At 38.8% G+C, this 16,628-nt stretch overlaps 2 protein-coding genes across 6 annotated transcripts in view; both read left to right on the forward strand.

Annotated features, from left to right (window-relative positions):
* Positions 1–1,111: 1,111 nt before the first annotated feature.
* sdcbp (syndecan binding protein (syntenin)) lies at positions 1,112–8,310 on the forward strand. The gene is made up of 9 exons (XM_039673088.2): positions 1,112–1,319; positions 1,650–1,740; positions 1,821–1,911; positions 2,167–2,273; positions 2,694–2,882; positions 3,950–4,125; positions 6,675–6,846; positions 6,921–7,012; positions 7,089–8,310. Exons 1-9 carry the CDS (start codon positions 1,126–1,128, stop codon positions 7,141–7,143), a joined length of 1,167 nt encoding a protein of 388 aa, XP_039529022.2. The 5' UTR covers positions 1,112–1,125; the 3' UTR covers positions 7,144–8,310.
* A 1,330-nt stretch (positions 8,311–9,640) lies between these two features.
* Positions 9,641–16,628, forward strand: part of unm_hu7910 (un-named hu7910) — a 28,317-nt gene continuing 21,329 nt past the window's right edge. For 3 of the 5 annotated variants that reach the window (XM_039673141.2, XM_039673142.2, XM_039673145.2), the window contains exons 1-3: positions 9,710–9,871; positions 14,392–14,529; positions 15,040–15,111. In XM_039673141.2, the coding sequence (XP_039529075.2) occupies positions 9,832–9,871; positions 14,392–14,529; positions 15,040–15,111 (250 nt within the window). In that variant the 5' untranslated portion in view covers positions 9,710–9,831. Of the gene's footprint in view, positions 9,872–12,195; positions 12,264–14,391; positions 14,530–15,039; positions 15,112–15,469; positions 15,560–16,019; positions 16,059–16,628 lie in introns of all 5 variants that reach the window. The other 2 variants (XM_089131352.1, XM_039673144.2) reach the window with 2 other exon arrangements.

The following is a 16,628-nucleotide window of genomic DNA, read 5'->3' on the forward strand; positions in this document are numbered from 1 at the left end:
GTCCCACATTAGGGAGAAAACTGTCTCACATTAGAAACACAACTGTCCCACATTAAGAACACAACTGTCCCACATTAGGAACACAACTGTCCCACATTAGGGAGAAAACTGTCCCACATTAAGAACACAACTGTCCCACATTAGGGAGAAAACTGTCCCACATTAAGAACACAACTGTCCCACATTAGGGAGAAAACTGTCCCACATTAAGAACACAACTGTCCCACATTAGGGAGAAAACTGTCTCACATTAGAAACACAACTGTCCCACATTAAGAACACAACTGTCCCACATTAGGAACACAACTGTCCCACATTAGGGAGAAAACTGTCCCACATTAGGAACACAACTGTCCCACATTAGGGAGAAAACTGTCCCACATTAAGAACACAACTGTCTCACATTAGGAACACAACTGTCCCACATTAGGGAGAAAACTGTCCCACATTAGGAACACAACTGTCCCACATTAGGAACACAACTGTCCCACATTAGGGAGAAAGCTGTCCCACAGGAACACAACTGTCCCACATTAGGAACACAACTGTCCCACATTAGGGAGAAAACTGTCCCACATTAGGAACACAAACTGTCCCACATTAGGGAGAAAACTGTTGGAGCACATCTGTCCTACATTAGGGAGAAAAATGTCCCACATTAGGAACACAACGGTCCAACATTAGGAACACAACTGTCCCACATTAGGGAGAAAACTGTCCCACATTAGGAACACAGTCAATGTTCCTATATTTCACAATATCTCACAGAATTCTGAAAAAAATCACAAAAGAAAAATTACAATATTACTGTTTATAGGAGGATTAATAAATTTAACAACACTGTTTTTACGTGTGTGTGTGTGCACTTTGTTTTTAAGGTGTTTGTGTGTGTCATGTTTCTTTGCATCATGCATTCATTTTACGTAGTATATTAGAAAAATACATTCTTAGAACATTATTATTATATTTTTTTCCATCAGAATCAACAGATCTAGGATGTCTAAAATCACAACTAGCAAAATACACGAAATACAAAACAGACAAACAGTAAATAATCCTCCTCACACACTCACACACACACTCAGTGAGAGTTCTGCGCAGCCGCACGAGGGCGCTCGCGTGGTGATGACATGCGCTCGAGACGAGGAGGATATATTTCCCTCATCCAGAAGTCTCTCTCTCTCACACACACACACACACACACACACACACGGACATCATCACATCCATAACCTCCGAGAACTAGATCAGCTGTCAGACATTCACTGCACTGTAAATTCCCTGGACTCGCGAGCGAATGATTCTTCTGCAGTGTCAAGGTGAGTGAACGCGCATCATCATCATCCTCGCGAACGCGCTAACAGTAATGTGTCACATTCATAGCTATAATGTATCGTTATTGACTATCACTATAAAAGCGCTAAATGATCTAAATCTCCAACTCGACTGCACATTCAAGAAATAAACGACCTGTTTGTCATCTAATATCTTTATTACTGTTGTGTTTGACATCGACAAGTGTGACGTAAGCTCGTAATGCGGAAACGTTGAAATAAATATATATATATCAAACACAACAGCGGATTATTATTATTATTATTGTGTTTAATTTATTTTGCTAGTTTATTATTACATGTTTTGTCTCTCAGCATTTCTTTAGGGAATAGATCTGGAAACGGGATATTAACCATGTCACTGTATCCATCTCTAGAAGACATGAAGGTGGATAAATTCCTGCAGGTTGGTCACACATGTATATATGTTAATTTATAAAAAACCTTTTAATATAATATAATTTCTAGAATATGTTTTTCCCGTAGGCCCAGAACAGCCCGTACGCGAGCCCATCAAAAGCTCTGGCTCTTCCTGAACCTTCCCAAACCCAGAATGAGCCGAAAGCTGAAGAGAACGGTGAGAATACTGTATATATGAACAATACTGTATATATGATACTTTATGATTACACAAGGCTTAAAGCTGAGCTTCAGTGAGTTATTGTTAATAATTCAGATTTTCAGGCCTGGAAAAGTAAATAAAATCATGAAAGTCTCTAAAATAGCTCTAAAATATCACACTGGGATTTTCGATCTGGTCCTGTTTGCAGTTTCAGTATTAGACTGATTAAATCATCAGATGTTCCTCCCGTGTTTGTGTTTCTGTCTTCAGGAGCTTCTGGAAGTTTATACCCGGATCTGAATGAGTTTATGGGTCTAAATCTCAATGCAAACGCTTTACAAACTCTTTCCTCTTCAGTCACTGACCGGACCAGTGCGGTGAGTGTGTGTGTGTGTGTGTGTGTGTGCTTATTTCAGTCTGAGCTTCGGGTCAGTACATCTACCTTGGGTTGTTTTCTTAGATGTGGGTCACTTTTAAATAGAAGATGGCATCTTCTAAAAGATAGTCAACAAATCAAGTCCTGCAGTGCAAATAAGGCCTTAATGTGGTCAGTTTGTTTATATTCACTTTAAAACCAGTTCAATCTATTCAGACACACTGAACATGTAAGATCTGCATGAATAAACACACACTGAAGCAGATCTCAAGGGGAGGAGCTCAAGCAATCTCATTGGCTGCCGGATCAGCAGAGGCCAATCAGCTTGTGTCATGCGGTGATGATGTGATTGCATGTAAAGGACGCCCTCTAGTGGCGATAGATGTTACCACACAAATGCCTAACCCAACGCCTTTTTTAGGCTCTCGGTGGATCGAGCTGGACGCCAGCTCCTGTAACAGGAAGTGACACGGCGATCTGGAGGGCGGCTCCTGTAACAGGAAGTGACCTGGGCGTGAAGAGGGCGGAGATTCGGCAGGGCGTTCGGGAGGTTGTTCTGTGCAAAGACATGGACGGGAAGATCGGCCTCCGCCTCAAAGCCGTCGATAATGTATTTTTTTCACTCTTACATTTGAATTAACATAATTCATCAAACTTAATCATTAATCATCTCATTTTTGAAGTGTTCATTAGCTATGTTCCTTTTGTGATATCGCATAATAATTTGGCTGCTCATGAACCAATGGCGAAACAGCAAGACTGCGCGAGCCAATCAGGGCACAGCCTACCGATCAGAGTGCAGAAGGGGCGGGGCATCTGCCAATAGCCCCTTTTGCGGCGATGTCACAGTTGCGTCACGGCGCTAGCTGGAGGCGACACAAAGTAAAACTGGAGGCGGCCGATACAAACCAGCACAGATTCGGCTACATAATAAGGAGCTTAAATTACTTTTATTATTATTAAATGTCATCTTATTGTGTTGTTTGGTGCAAGAATTGATGAAAAATGAATATGCTGTATCTGTAACGTCACTCTTTACATTGTCGTGGTCTCGGCGCTGGCTCGGCAGAACTGCGGATCGTACACACAAGTCTTCTACAGGACCATATAGGCATCTAAAGATTTATATGCCCTCAGTTTCTCTTTACGATGGGTTTCTCTGTAAGGTAGGTGTAGAAGTCAGGCCACTCACCCGAGGTAACGTACGTTAATCCTGTCAGATCGCGTGTAGGCGGCTACGGGTCGGCCAATCTGGATCCGTCCGTTAAAAATAACTTTTGGAAATAACAATCACAGTCCTGGACACTGAGTGACCTTACACATTAAGATAAAATCGGCTTTTCTCCAGTCATTGTTAAAAAACAAGCCAACAATCCTTGCGAACTAGCGTTAGTGAAGCAGCCAGAGGGATCGTTCTGCCTCCACCGAAGCTCCGCCCACAAAAAAACGTCACCATGTTTACCAACTGAAAAAGGGTCTATAAAAGCAGCTCATTTCCCCCTAGGATTCAGCTTTAAATGACTGAAGAGATGAACTACGCAACACTCGATCCGTTATCTCAGGGAACCGAGGTTACACTAGTCGTTTGCTTTCGAACGGTCTAACTAAGGTAGTTAGCTAATGAACCTTATTGTAAAGTGTTAGCGCTCTTAAAGTGTAGTGTGTGTGTGTGTTCAGGGTGTGTTTGTGCAGTTGGTGCAGGCGAACACTGCGGCAGCGTTGGCAGGGCTTCGCTTCGGTGATCAGATTCTGCAGATCAATGGCCAATCCTGCGCTGGCTGGAGCAGCGATAATGCACATAAAGTGCTGAAGAACGCCAACCCTGAGAGGATCAGTCTGGCTGTGCGGGACAGGTACACACACACACACACACACACACACCATGCGTAGAGCATATCTGCAGGTTTCAAATGCTCAATGCTGTTTTATTAATGAGGATCAGGTTGTGCTGACTGAATAATTCATGAGGAGAACAGAAGCAGGGAGTTAGCGATATCCAGCTGTGCGAAACATCGTTATCCGTCACACGGCATGTCATAGAAATATAAACCCAAGCAGCAATCTTCAGGGAAAGGGGAGTAAATAAAATCTTAATTTGTTTGTAAGAATGGATCAGTTGAGGTTTCAGCGCCCTCTAATGTTCTTTTGCTGAAAGCGCCAACAGAAAGTTACTTTTAAAATGCATTTTGGTTTTGGCTCAGTTAATTAAAAAATAATTAGGTTAGATTAATACTTTTTTTTTACACAAGCAACATACACATCTCTGCTACAAATGACCACTTAAAGTTTTTTTCTAGGACCTACCGTTTTCGTACAGTTGCACTGAAAGTGACAGAAGTGCAAATGTTACAACTTAATTAATTGTAACACATAATTCAGTACTATTTTATTTGTATAGTTTGATATTGTTTGTGCATCTGTATAGACAGATATCCACACATCCATCCCTCATCCAATCATCCTTCTGTTATGGATCAATATCATGGATAGAGACGTAGAAAAGAGCTGCTTAGTTCTGCAATAAATAATAATAAATAAAATTATAAATATTGTAATTGCAATTAAATTAGATTTGTGTGTGTGGCAGCTGCATGTACAATTATTATTATTACAGTTATAATAATACAAATGAGCTTAAAATAAAAATTTAAAGGGTTTATTGCATTAACAACAGCCCATATTTTTAATAAATAAACAAGTTATCATTCATAGTACACTTAATTTTAAACGTTTTAAATTCCAACATTGGGAAAGTCCAACAAAGTTAAATGTATACTCAAACCTGAAAAGTTGTGTGGCTTCGTTTTCATTTGATTATCGTTGTACACTGTGTTACCACTAACCATATTTTAACCGTAGCTAACAGTCGCTAGGAGTTGCTGACGTGTTTCAAAACGGTGCTGTGTTTGAGCCAACAAGGCAGTGATTAAGGCAATATAAAGTTAGATTTGGAAACGTATATACACCCAACTCAGAAGACTTTCATGGTGTCAAAACACTCTTTGTCCAGTATCTTCACGAAATATTATCAAAACTTTCCGCAAATTCGCGTGAGACCGTCTTCTGGCAGCGAGAGAAAAATAGCTGAAAGACGGCCTGCTTGATGCTGACGAACTATGTAAACGGTCCGTGTTACATTTAACATTGTGCCCCGCGCTCCCCTAATCTGTTACAATATTTTGTTACTCCCGAAAAAAGTAGCTATTTGCGCTACTTTTCATAGAAAGTAATGCGTTATTGTCACGGTTCTGTTATGTTTAGACTTTTTGTTTGTCATCAGTCACATGTGTTCTTTTGTTTGAATTTCCCGCCATTCTTTAGTTACCATAGTTACAGTCATTGTTGGTTCATTGTTGTCGGCTGTGTTTCATTAATTTACCGTGTCTGCCTGAGTATTAAGGCCCTGTTTACACGAAAACGCTCGCGGGTGAAAACGTAAAAATAATAGCGACGAAAAAGTGAAACCACCCTCCAGAGTGGAAATCTTAAAAACGCTCCACCGCCGCGTTAAACGCAAAAGTCTGCTTGACAGTGAAGGTTGTACGCAGGCGCGCGGAGTTAGTCTTGTTGTAGTATGCACTCCTAGCCGCCTGAAGTGCATACTACTTTAAATTTCACCAGAGCCCGTCTAACGGAGAGCCTCGGCACTTCCTATTAGCCCCGTTGTGCATCATCCTGGTTGCAGTTCCATTATAATTCCACTGGGGGTGATCATGAGCGAGTGCAGAATGAATGGGAGTCTATGGGGCTAAACGGCTAAATGTGTCTCTTTCACCTGCTTGTCGTTAAATCAACATAGATTTTATTGTTGATTCCGCAAGTTCAGTATAGATTATAGGCCAAAAGTCGAATGAACGAGTACTTATGTCCTTTTGATTTCTTACAGGTTAGGCCGTTGTTGGCCGGATCACGCTAGCATTCTGCTATTGTGTGACGTCATCACATTTTTAAAACAGATAAGTGAACTTAAAAATGCAATTTTCAGCTGAGTGTATTATCTTAGCCCTCCCATTTGAATGCAACTTTCAAATTACTTGAGAAAAAATTACATCCTGAGAAAAGTGGGTGAAACCCCATTGACTCCCATTCATTCTGCACTCGACCGCGAGCGCCCCCGCATGGACAGAGACGCGTTACTGCAGCCAGTCCAGAACCCGGAAGTAACCAGCCAGTGCCGATTCTCTTCAATTAGACATTCTCTGATTTCACACACTTTTGCGCGCACAAAACGCTCGTCTAAACGCAAAATAAAAAGTGATGATGCAACGCCACATTTGCGTTTTCTTTTCAGAATCGTTTCCGTGTAGTTCATGTGTTTGTCGGTTAATGGTCTAGCTATCTTTCTTTTAGTAATGTAATGCGCGTGTTGGTAGTGAGCTGATAAAGCGAGCCCTGTCTGCAGGCCACTGGAGCGCAGCGTTACTCTCCACAAGGACCTGAACGGCCAGCTGGGCTTCATCTTTAAGAAGGGTCGCATCAGCTCCATCGTCCAGGACAGTTCTGCGGCGCGCAACGGCCTGTTGACGGACCACCAGATCTGCGAGATCAACGGCCAGAACGTCATCGGACTCAAGGTGACGCGCGCTTCACATCCACTGGCTTCTCTCTTCTCCGACCACGTGTAACATTTAATCTGAACTTTTATTAGGACTCCCAAATCATGGACATCCTTAACTCCAGCGGAGGCGTTGTCACGGTAACCGTCATGCCGGTGGTGATCTTCGAACACATGATGAAACGGTACGGGACGATCTGAGGTTTACGCGTTAGTGTCACGACGAGTGTGTTCTTACTGTTGTTTCTCTTTCTCCCGCAGGATGTCCAGCAGTATCGTAAAGTCACTAATGGATCATTCAATCCCTGAAGTGTGAGAAGCTTCGGAGCGAACTCGCATTCGCCCAATCGTGTGGTTTTATAGTCACGCAAAGAAATGAGATATTTATGGAAGCTTGTTTCTGCCATTGAATAAAAAATATAATAAAGAATTGTGACCTTTTATCTTACAATTCTGACTTTTTTTCTCACAATTGCGAGTTTATGTCTCACAATTCTGACTTTATTTCTCAGAATTGCGTGATATAAAGTCGCAATTGCAAGTTATAGAATTGTGTGTTATAAAGTCAGAATTGCGAGATATAAAGTCAGAATTGTGTGATATAAAGTCAGAATTGCGAGATATAAAGTCAGAATTGCGAGATATAAAGTCAGAATTGTGTGATATTAAGTCGCAATTCTGAGAAAAAAAGACAGAAGTGTGACTTTTTTTCTCACAATTGCGAGTTTACATCTCGCAATTCTGACTTTATAACACACAATTGCAAGTTTATATGTCGAAATTCTGACATCTTTTCTCAGAATTGTGAGATATAAACTCGCAATTGCGACTTATTAGGCCAATTCTAAGGGGAAAAAAAGACTAACTTTTTTCCCCCTCAGAATAGTTTAAATCTCACAATTCTGACTTTATAACTCGCTTTGCGACTTTATATCACGCAATTCCGACTTTATATCTCGCAATTCTGACTTTATATCTTACAATTCTGACTTTATATCTCACAATTCTGACTTTATATCTCACAATTGCGACTTTATATCACGCAATTCTGACTTTTTATCTCGCAATTGTGAGAAAAAAAGTCAGAATTGTGAGATAAAAAGGCGCAATTATTTATTTTATTTTTTTATTCAGTGGCGGAAACAAGCTTCCATAGATATTTGCTTTAGTTATGCAAAAAATGACAAGTTTTTGAATTATTTACTCACATTTATGTTCTAAACCCTAAAGCACAGTCATATATTGTGAATATTGTGTATATTTTGAGAAGGTTTAGACGTGAACGTGATTAAATGTTGACATATTTATGGGGGAGTTAACCCTTTTAATTATTCTCCTTCATCTTTAAATATTATTTCAGTTTCTCTCAATTCTTAAAGCATTCTGAATAATCATCGCCGATGCTGTGAATCAGTCATAATAATGCTGTTAAAATAATAATACTGTTTGAAAGCCATTAAAAACCTATGCAGTGCTGAAGAAACAGTAGATGGCAACTTTATCTTGAAGAGATAGACTTGCAGTAAATCTGCGTCCCCTGTCTATGCTGATGTGTTATTGTTCATATTTCTGTGGCTTTTGTATTTGAAACATCTAAATCCAGGTTTATGGTTTCTCGATTTAAGAATAAGTGCGTATCACGTTTGACCGTTAGGTGGCGCTGTTACCAAATGAATGGTGTGGTCAGAACATGTTTAAGTGTGTGAGATTTAGCTTTGGATCATATCAGTTTTGTTGATGCACTGTTTGAAAACGAAGAAAGAAATTAAAGATGGACAGCTATTTCAACCAAATAGATTAGTTGAAGTAAAAGACCAGTTTAAAAAAAAGAGAAAACAACAACAACGACCAGTTTTATTAAAATAGGCTAAATTAACCAAACCCTATTAGTATTTGTATATTTTATTACAATTTTATTAAACTTATCAGTGTGAAAACATCAGTAAATTCAGGGCATGGTGCCGATGCACGATAACAATACGTTGATGCATTCATAAAATAGCCTAGTATTTTACGACAAAATTTTAAATGCCCAAATAATTGGGTTTTCATGTTTTATTAATTTTGGGAAAACCGTTCAGAAGTTATAAGCAAAAATAGCCATAGCCTATATATATATATATATATATATATATATATATATATATATATATATGGCTATTTTTGCTTATAACTTATATATACATATATATATATATATATATAGGCTAGGCAGTAGTCGAAATTAAGTGTGCAGAACTTTCTTTACATGTTCTTTACCGAATTTGTTCATACGTTATTCGATAATGCGTAGCCTATTCTTATTAATAAGTATAATTATGAATTCTAGTACTTTAATATAACTCCATGGCATCCATAAAGTCATACTTTTTAACTTGGCAAGGCATAAAATCACGTGTGCATGACCAATAAACATACAGTGAGACATTAAGAACACAGCACTGTTATGGTCTTGATAATATCATATACAGTATATTGAAAACAAGTATGAAATGATTGTAATACTTTAAAACTGATCAAATTAGAGGTAACTTAATTCAAAGAATATGCTATATCCTGTCAAACTATATTATCAAATATCAATAGGCTATAAATGGCAAATGAATGCGAATTCTGTACAAATGAACCAGAAACATGTTCCCACATTAGAAAAATGATTCTAATCTTTCCATCGAAAATAAATAAATAAATAAATACAACATTTAACTGTTATTTCAATACAACGATGTCAATTATTTTGTAATATACATTTATTATTTTTTTTTGGGAAACTCTTTCTCCTCAAAGTGAAAAGAAACCCAACTTTGAATTATTTCGGATAGAATTACAGTGTATTGGCGAAACTCGTGCATGAGGAAGAGGAACAGTAGGTGGCGGAGTGTGTGTGTGTGCTGGGAAAACACCAGTTCTCAAAAGAAGAAGACGAGGAAGAGGAAGGGGGAAGAAAAAGATCATTTGGTCATGTCTATGGTCATGCAGAACTGAAACTCGTCAAACTCTTATCATGAAGAAGAAGAAAGCGGGTCGCAGTCTGTCCAGAAAAGGTAACGAACTCCGGATCTCGCGTCACACACACACACACACACACACACACACACACGGGTGAATTCAATGAAAGAGGCTGCAAAGATGGAAAGCATTATTACACACTCTTTCTGCCACTGAAGTCGAAAGTATTGCTGCAACATCACAGTAAAGAGTTATTACAGAGAGAGCAGTTTAACTCTTTAAAAAATAATAGACCCACTGCTTTAAAAAAAACATACAAAAACGTTATTATTAGCTCCAGTTGAATGTGGTTCCGTTTTAAAAATGCAACATTTTGAGCGAAAAGCTGAGAAAATGGCATTTTGTTAGAGACGTGTGTATCGGATTCACTACGAGGATCACAACACAGGTGAAGTACATCGAGGTTATTTTGTTAAAAAGACAATAGACATGCTTTACTGTTAATTAGCGTAATATTTATCTTATAGTTTAGTTTTTGAGGTGATTTCCCTGATTTAAACATGAACAGTAGGGCTTTTTACACTTTAAATGGTTAAACCTGGGTCATTCTAAACCCTGGGCAAACAGAATCGTGGGTTAACGTTCTTATTTGCATATTTGCGGTGTCAGTGTCATTGATTGGATGAAGGCAGCACGTGACCTGTTTACATAAACGCCGAAGCCCTGCGCGTCCTCTCTTACCAACTCTAATATCGAGTTTATAGTGAATGGGCTTTTTGGACTATACAAGTAAAAATTACTTCATTAAAATATTTGTGTTTTCTGTCAGCATTTGACATGTTTCCTCATCAAACGCTGAAACTACTTGCAGTGTTTCTGTGACTGTCAAAAGTACGTCAATAGGAGGCACGTGATTGGCTGTCGGTTGCTAAGGATCTTGTCATAACATTCTAACGTCACTTCCTTTCACACTGTACAAGTTTGACGCTAATTTAACAGTAGGGTTAGCACTGCTTTTACTCGGGGTTATGAAACTCTGCCTCGGATTAGGGTTAAAACTAGGGATGCATGATAGTATCTGTATTGGCCGATAAATGTTCATTTTTAATGTCATCGGTATCGGCCGATAAGAAAATTTGGTTGAAGAAAATAAAGCTGATTATTTCCTTCAGCTGAGACGCTTCAGATGCGCACTGTTCAACATTCAACAACTTCAAAAAAGAAAATGTAGTAAAGTGTTTTATACTTTAACTGTTTTAACTATAACTGTTTTATATTTTCATAAATATAAAGAATTATAGGTTATTGGTATCGGCCAAAATGTTTATATCGGTGCGTCTCTAGTTAACACTGCTGTTGCTGTTAAACCTGCATTGTGGTGAGTAGTAGTGTGATAAGACGCAGTGTTCGTATGTTACAGCTAACGCTTTAGCAACAGACAAGCAATTGCGTACTCATATTTACGTTTTTTGGACAGTCACGTAACGCCTTGTATAATAAACAATTAATTCAGCATTTGGGAGTAAACAAGGCAGAAAATGCAACACTTTTGTTGAATAAATTCTTATTTTATGGTCCAGAAAGCCCTTTAATTCTAAACTTGACAGTACAGACGGTAATGCAAAAATGCGCAACGCTTGAGGTTTTATGCTATCAGGTCTGCGTTCATTCAATCAACGACACTGACGCCTCAAATACACAAACAAGAACGTTAACCCATGGTTTAGGAATCAGTGTGAAAACATCAGTTCATGAATACCCAGGATTAATTGTTAACCCTGAGCAGCGTGAAGAAAACCCAGGATTCGGTTAACCCGGGGTTAAAATGACCCGGGGTTAAAATGACCCAGGGTTAAAAATGAAAAAACATTTAAAAACATTTTTAAGCGTCTTATTCCGCCGTGCAGATTACATTATTTTATCACCTAAATATAAAATCTCACAAAATTATCTTGTTTTGTTTTCGTCGTAAATATAAATATATAAATACGCGCGATATTAATGTTTTTTGACTTCTTAAATCATGCATAACAAGTTGGTTTGAAAAACATTAAGAAAAACATTTATTTTTATAAATTTATGAACATTTATTTTATTCTGGTTACGTAGTACTATTTTTGGTGTGAAAACGTTCTATATTTTTTCACTATTTTGAAAAGTTGCTGGAATAAGTTCCCACAGAATGCTGGGAAATGATTGGATGAAACGTTGAGAGGCGGGCCTAGCGAAGGGTCAATTGTATTAGTGTGTGTGTGTGTGTGTGTTTAGCTATAACTGTTGTCCCCATATGAGGTCCAAAAGAGGGTGTGTGTACAGCGGCACTAAAAATACCCAGGAGGCAGTGCATATATCGTGTGTCAGCTAAACCAGTGAGAAGTGCTTCATGTGAGCAGAAAAAAGCTTTGCTTTTCTTTTGCAGTTTTGTTTGCAAAAACTATAAACCCACAAGGATGGGCGAAACCAGTGTAGACGGAGACAAAACCACAGGTATAGTGCATGTTTGCTGGTGTGGTGTGAGCTAAATCTCGTACGGATAGTGTAGATGTTGAACTGGTCTAAAGTTCATCTCTAGTGTGTTTGTGAGCTTGTTTACTCCATTTGCTGTTCATACATGCCATCGAGTTTTTGCTTGTAACAACTCCTGTGTTGTTTTTACTCATGAACTGATTTCATTTGATAATTGCTTGTGTTTGGACTGACTAATCATTGCGATGCTAATTTTACCGGCCCTGTCAATCTTCTCAGGGTAACGCCCACATGTATGTAGCCACGCCCCTTTCGTGTTTAGACTGAGATAGAGCCGGTTACAGCATGAACATGTGTCTGTTAGTGCATTAACATACAGATGACCTTCCCACTCAAGTGTAATACAATCCCTATGGCTTTTTTTAACCCTTTGTTGCTCGTCTCTGCGAGTGAACCATTACCTGGAGCTTTTTTTTTTTGTACATGTACTTTTAAAGAATAAGCCAGAAGATCTAGTATTACCATTTACGTCATTTACAATAAACGTCAATATTATAGGGTTAGTTCACCCACAGAAGACAACTGTCACTATTTTCTCGCCTCATGTCGTTCCAAATTATAAAACTTTAGGTTTTCTGATGGCTGACAAAACAATGAGATGCATGAAAAATCACAGCCAATCAGAAGAGCGTGTGGGCGGAGTCTCTGTAAGCACACTGCAGTACTACATATAAAAGGTGGTTACTGTGAATGAAAAGGCTATCGGAAAAACACTTGTTATTAGGGATGCATGATATATCGGTATCGCCCAACAAATGTTCATTTTTAACGTTATCGGTATCGGCGTGATATATTAAAGCTGATAAATAATCTATTATTTCCTTCTGAGACGCTTCAGTTGCGCACTGTTCAACATGAGGGTTTTGAGTCGCTTGAAATATGATTGGAATCACTTCCGAAAAACATGTGTGTCATATCGGCTACATAAAACTTTCATGAGAATATTATAATTGTGTGTTTGAGACGTGGCTTTTAATGGTGAGACTTGTTTTTGTAATCAGGGTTTAAAAAAATTATATAAAAATTTGGGTTTAGATTTATCGGCCAATATATCGGTTATTCAAATATAAAGAATTATCGGTTATCGGTATCGGCCAAAATGTTCATATCGGTGCATCCCTGCTTATTATGTGTAGTGAAAAGAATACTTTGTAATTGTGTGTACTGTACTAAATTAAGAAATGCTGAAATGTTTTTGATATGTTGTGAGAGTTTTGAAACTTGAATTGTGAAAATAATACCAAAGCAATTAAACTTCAAAGTAGAGCCAGACCGATATATCGGCAGGCCGATATTATCAGCCGATATCAGGCATTTTCCAGACTATCGTATCGGCAGTTATAAATAATATTTAAATAAAATAAACATAATAGTTATGTTGCGTTGTTACAGTGTAGTTGACTGACTGTCCTTATAACTTTTGACAATGTGACTGAAGTATTTCTTTAATAGCGCGTGACAGTTACAACAATGAGACGTATCATCTCTCCTCGCCCTGTTATTATATATTGAAAATGGATATTTTGCAATTTGCAGTATGATGTTATCTATTGCTAAATTATGGCTCATCATAGACTAGCTAACCACAAAGCTAGCTAACGCCGCTATCATCAGTCTGTTCTGTTGTGACAATAAAAGAAACAAGTTTCTTTTTAAAATGCATTATCATATTATTTTAGTTAAAATTCATAAAATAACTACAAAATAACTAATGTTAGGGAAATCTGTTAATGTTTTGTTGCACGTTTCTGAAATAAAAACAAAAAATATCGGCCGATATATCGGAATATCGGATTTTAAAACCAAGAAATATTTCTATCGGTATCGGCCTTCAAAATCCTTTATCAGTCGGGCTCTACTTCAAAGTAAAGTAATTTAAAGTATTTTATATTGTATTTGTACTTTATCGTTGCTGTTTGCCTGATTTAGTTTGGAACGACGTCACACCATTTCGTTCTTCGATTTCGTTTGAAGTATTTCTGAGCCTTTAGTTCATTCATATTGAACTTGGAAGGACATCTGACAGATACAGTAGTTTACACTGTTACGTGCAGCATCTGATTGTGTGTGTGTGTGTGTGTGTCCTCAGAGTCTCCGGTTGGGAACACCGTCACTAAGAGTGCGGGAAACTCGTTCTTCAGCTGGCTGTTGGTTCTGGCTCTTCTCGGCGCTTGGCTCTCTGTGGGAATCGTGTGGTTCGACCTCGCCGACTACAACAGTGTGGTTGGTAAGTACCTTTAAAACACATTTCTTTTATAATTTTTGATACTTAAATTCCCCCTCTAGTTGATCATTTTAGCCCTCCAAACTCATCTTTGATCAGCAAAATTACATATTTAAATGTTATTTCCTTGAAATATGTCTTGCATGTACCTCGACACCTCATTTAGCATTCGCAGTTCTATGAATATGCAGATGAGCCCCGCCTCCACTCACTCACTCAGCTCAGAGATCCACTGGTTGTGTGTGTTTATAAGATCTCATAGTCTAACAGAGAAAACACTAATCCAGACCGGCCTAAAACGCCAATATCACGTTGCAAACGTCCATGCCACAATGCGAAACATTAGCGTAATGCCACCGAAAGGCGAATGCGTAGCCGTTGTGTCGTGTGTGTTTGAATGCGGAAGGTTTGGCCACAAGAAAATGGACGAAATTAGGAATCGGTGATTATGATTTATTGAGTTATTCGATTATCTTGTGTGCAGTGTTTAACAAGTGTTTTCTTCACTGAAAGGTGCGCTTGGAAGAGTTTACGATGCTGACGGCGATGGAGACTTCGATGTAGAAGATGCCAAGGTTCTGTTGGGTGAGTGTGTGGGTGTTTCCCCTTCATGTCTATTTAAGGTTCTTTCACACGTTCACACACACAGACACAAACACACATGTGAGACAAGGAAGTGGTTTAACCATGAGCTCTTCCGCTGTTGCGTTCGTGATCTCGCAGAAGTGATGCTTTGAGGTTTCCTGTCATTTGATGTTGTTTTCATGAAGTACTTGTTGGTTTTGTTTTTGCGAGGTAAACATAAAAATAGTCAAATCTGCGAGTGTAATGCACATTAATGTCAGTTGTGAAGAACTTGGCTCATATACAGTGCTGTAAAAATGAAGGAGGTTTGCGTTCATTAATCCGTCTGTGTGTTATCTGTAAACCTTCTCCTCTTCAGAGAACACTACTGTGGCGACTAAGGACAAAACCTTGAGAAAAAACGTTGCGCCGGAGGAAAACCGTGTCCAAGCTCACTCCAAGAGCTCATGTAAAGATAAAGTGTGGCTTCTGTGTGTGTGTGATTGCTCTGAGAAAGCTGAGTTGTAGCATGTCTATGGTTGTATGTTGGAAGGTGTGTTGCTCGAGGTCTTAAAGAAGCATTTATCCTGACTTGGCTTTCGGCACCCACGCTTGACCGATCATGTGACTTATTAAGCGTGACTCCTGATCTTCATGTAACGCATCAGTGTGTGGGTCCCTGAATGTTGCAGAGTTGATATCGAGAAGCTTGTGTGTGTGATGTTGAAATGCAGTGTGTATCACATACTATACTAATACTGCGCTCATCAAGTGCTCCTGTAATCTCCGTTAAAGAGCAGAATGTGAAATGTGTGTATCTCACGATTAAGATGTCGGCTCAGTGCACGCTATAGAGAGATTTGAGGACGTGTAAAGTCAGATAAACTGAAGTCTGAAGCCATTCACTGTTTGTCCTTCTTTCAACGCAGATGAGAGACCGAAAGAAGCGGGGTTAAAAAACGACAGAGGTACTTCACATGAGTTCTGGGTTATTTATTTATTTATTTTGGATGTTTCAACTCTTACAGTCTTTAGGGATACTAATGTACACTTAAAGCAATAGTTGACCCAAAACATGATAATTATGTCATGATTTACTCATCCTCATGTTGTTCCACAACACATATGATCTCTGTGTTGAGCTAATGTAGTTTCATTCAATAACTGTGTAAAGATCATCAAATATGAAATGATTTCATTCAGTTCTGTAGAAAAGAGAAACTGCACTTCAATTTTCCGTTAAATTGCGCAAATTAAAATTGCGAATTGACACGTACATTTTGGGAAAACTTCCATATATTGCAAACCTGTTTTTACGCTCGTATGAGGTGCTTTTATGAGGTGATTAATCCGTTATCGGCCCGCGTGGGCTAACTGAGCTATCGTTATCGGTTGATTAATCAGTTATCGGCCAGCGTGGGCTAACTGAGCTATCGCTATCGGTTGATTAATCCGTTATCGGCCAGCGTGGGCTAACTGAGCTATCGCTATCGGTTGATTAATCAGTTATCGGCCAGCGTGGGCTAACTGAGCTATCG

This window comes from Pimephales promelas, chromosome 1, assembly GCF_988280905.1.
Source record: "Pimephales promelas chromosome 1, fPimPro1.hap1.1, whole genome shotgun sequence".
Taxonomy (NCBI): Eukaryota; Metazoa; Chordata; class Actinopteri; order Cypriniformes; family Leuciscidae; genus Pimephales; species Pimephales promelas.

Coding starts and splice junctions, on each gene's coding strand:
- sdcbp (XM_039673088.2), top strand. CDS start 1,126: ATGACATGCGCTCGAGACGAGGAGGATATATTTCCCTCATCCAGAAGT. Junction 1,320..1,649: donor GATTCTTCTGCAGTGTCAAG/GTGAGTGAACGC, acceptor TTTGTCTCTCAG/CATTTCTTTAGGGAATAGAT. Junction 6,847..6,920: donor AGAACGTCATCGGACTCAAG/GTGACGCGCGCT, acceptor AACTTTTATTAG/GACTCCCAAATCATGGACAT.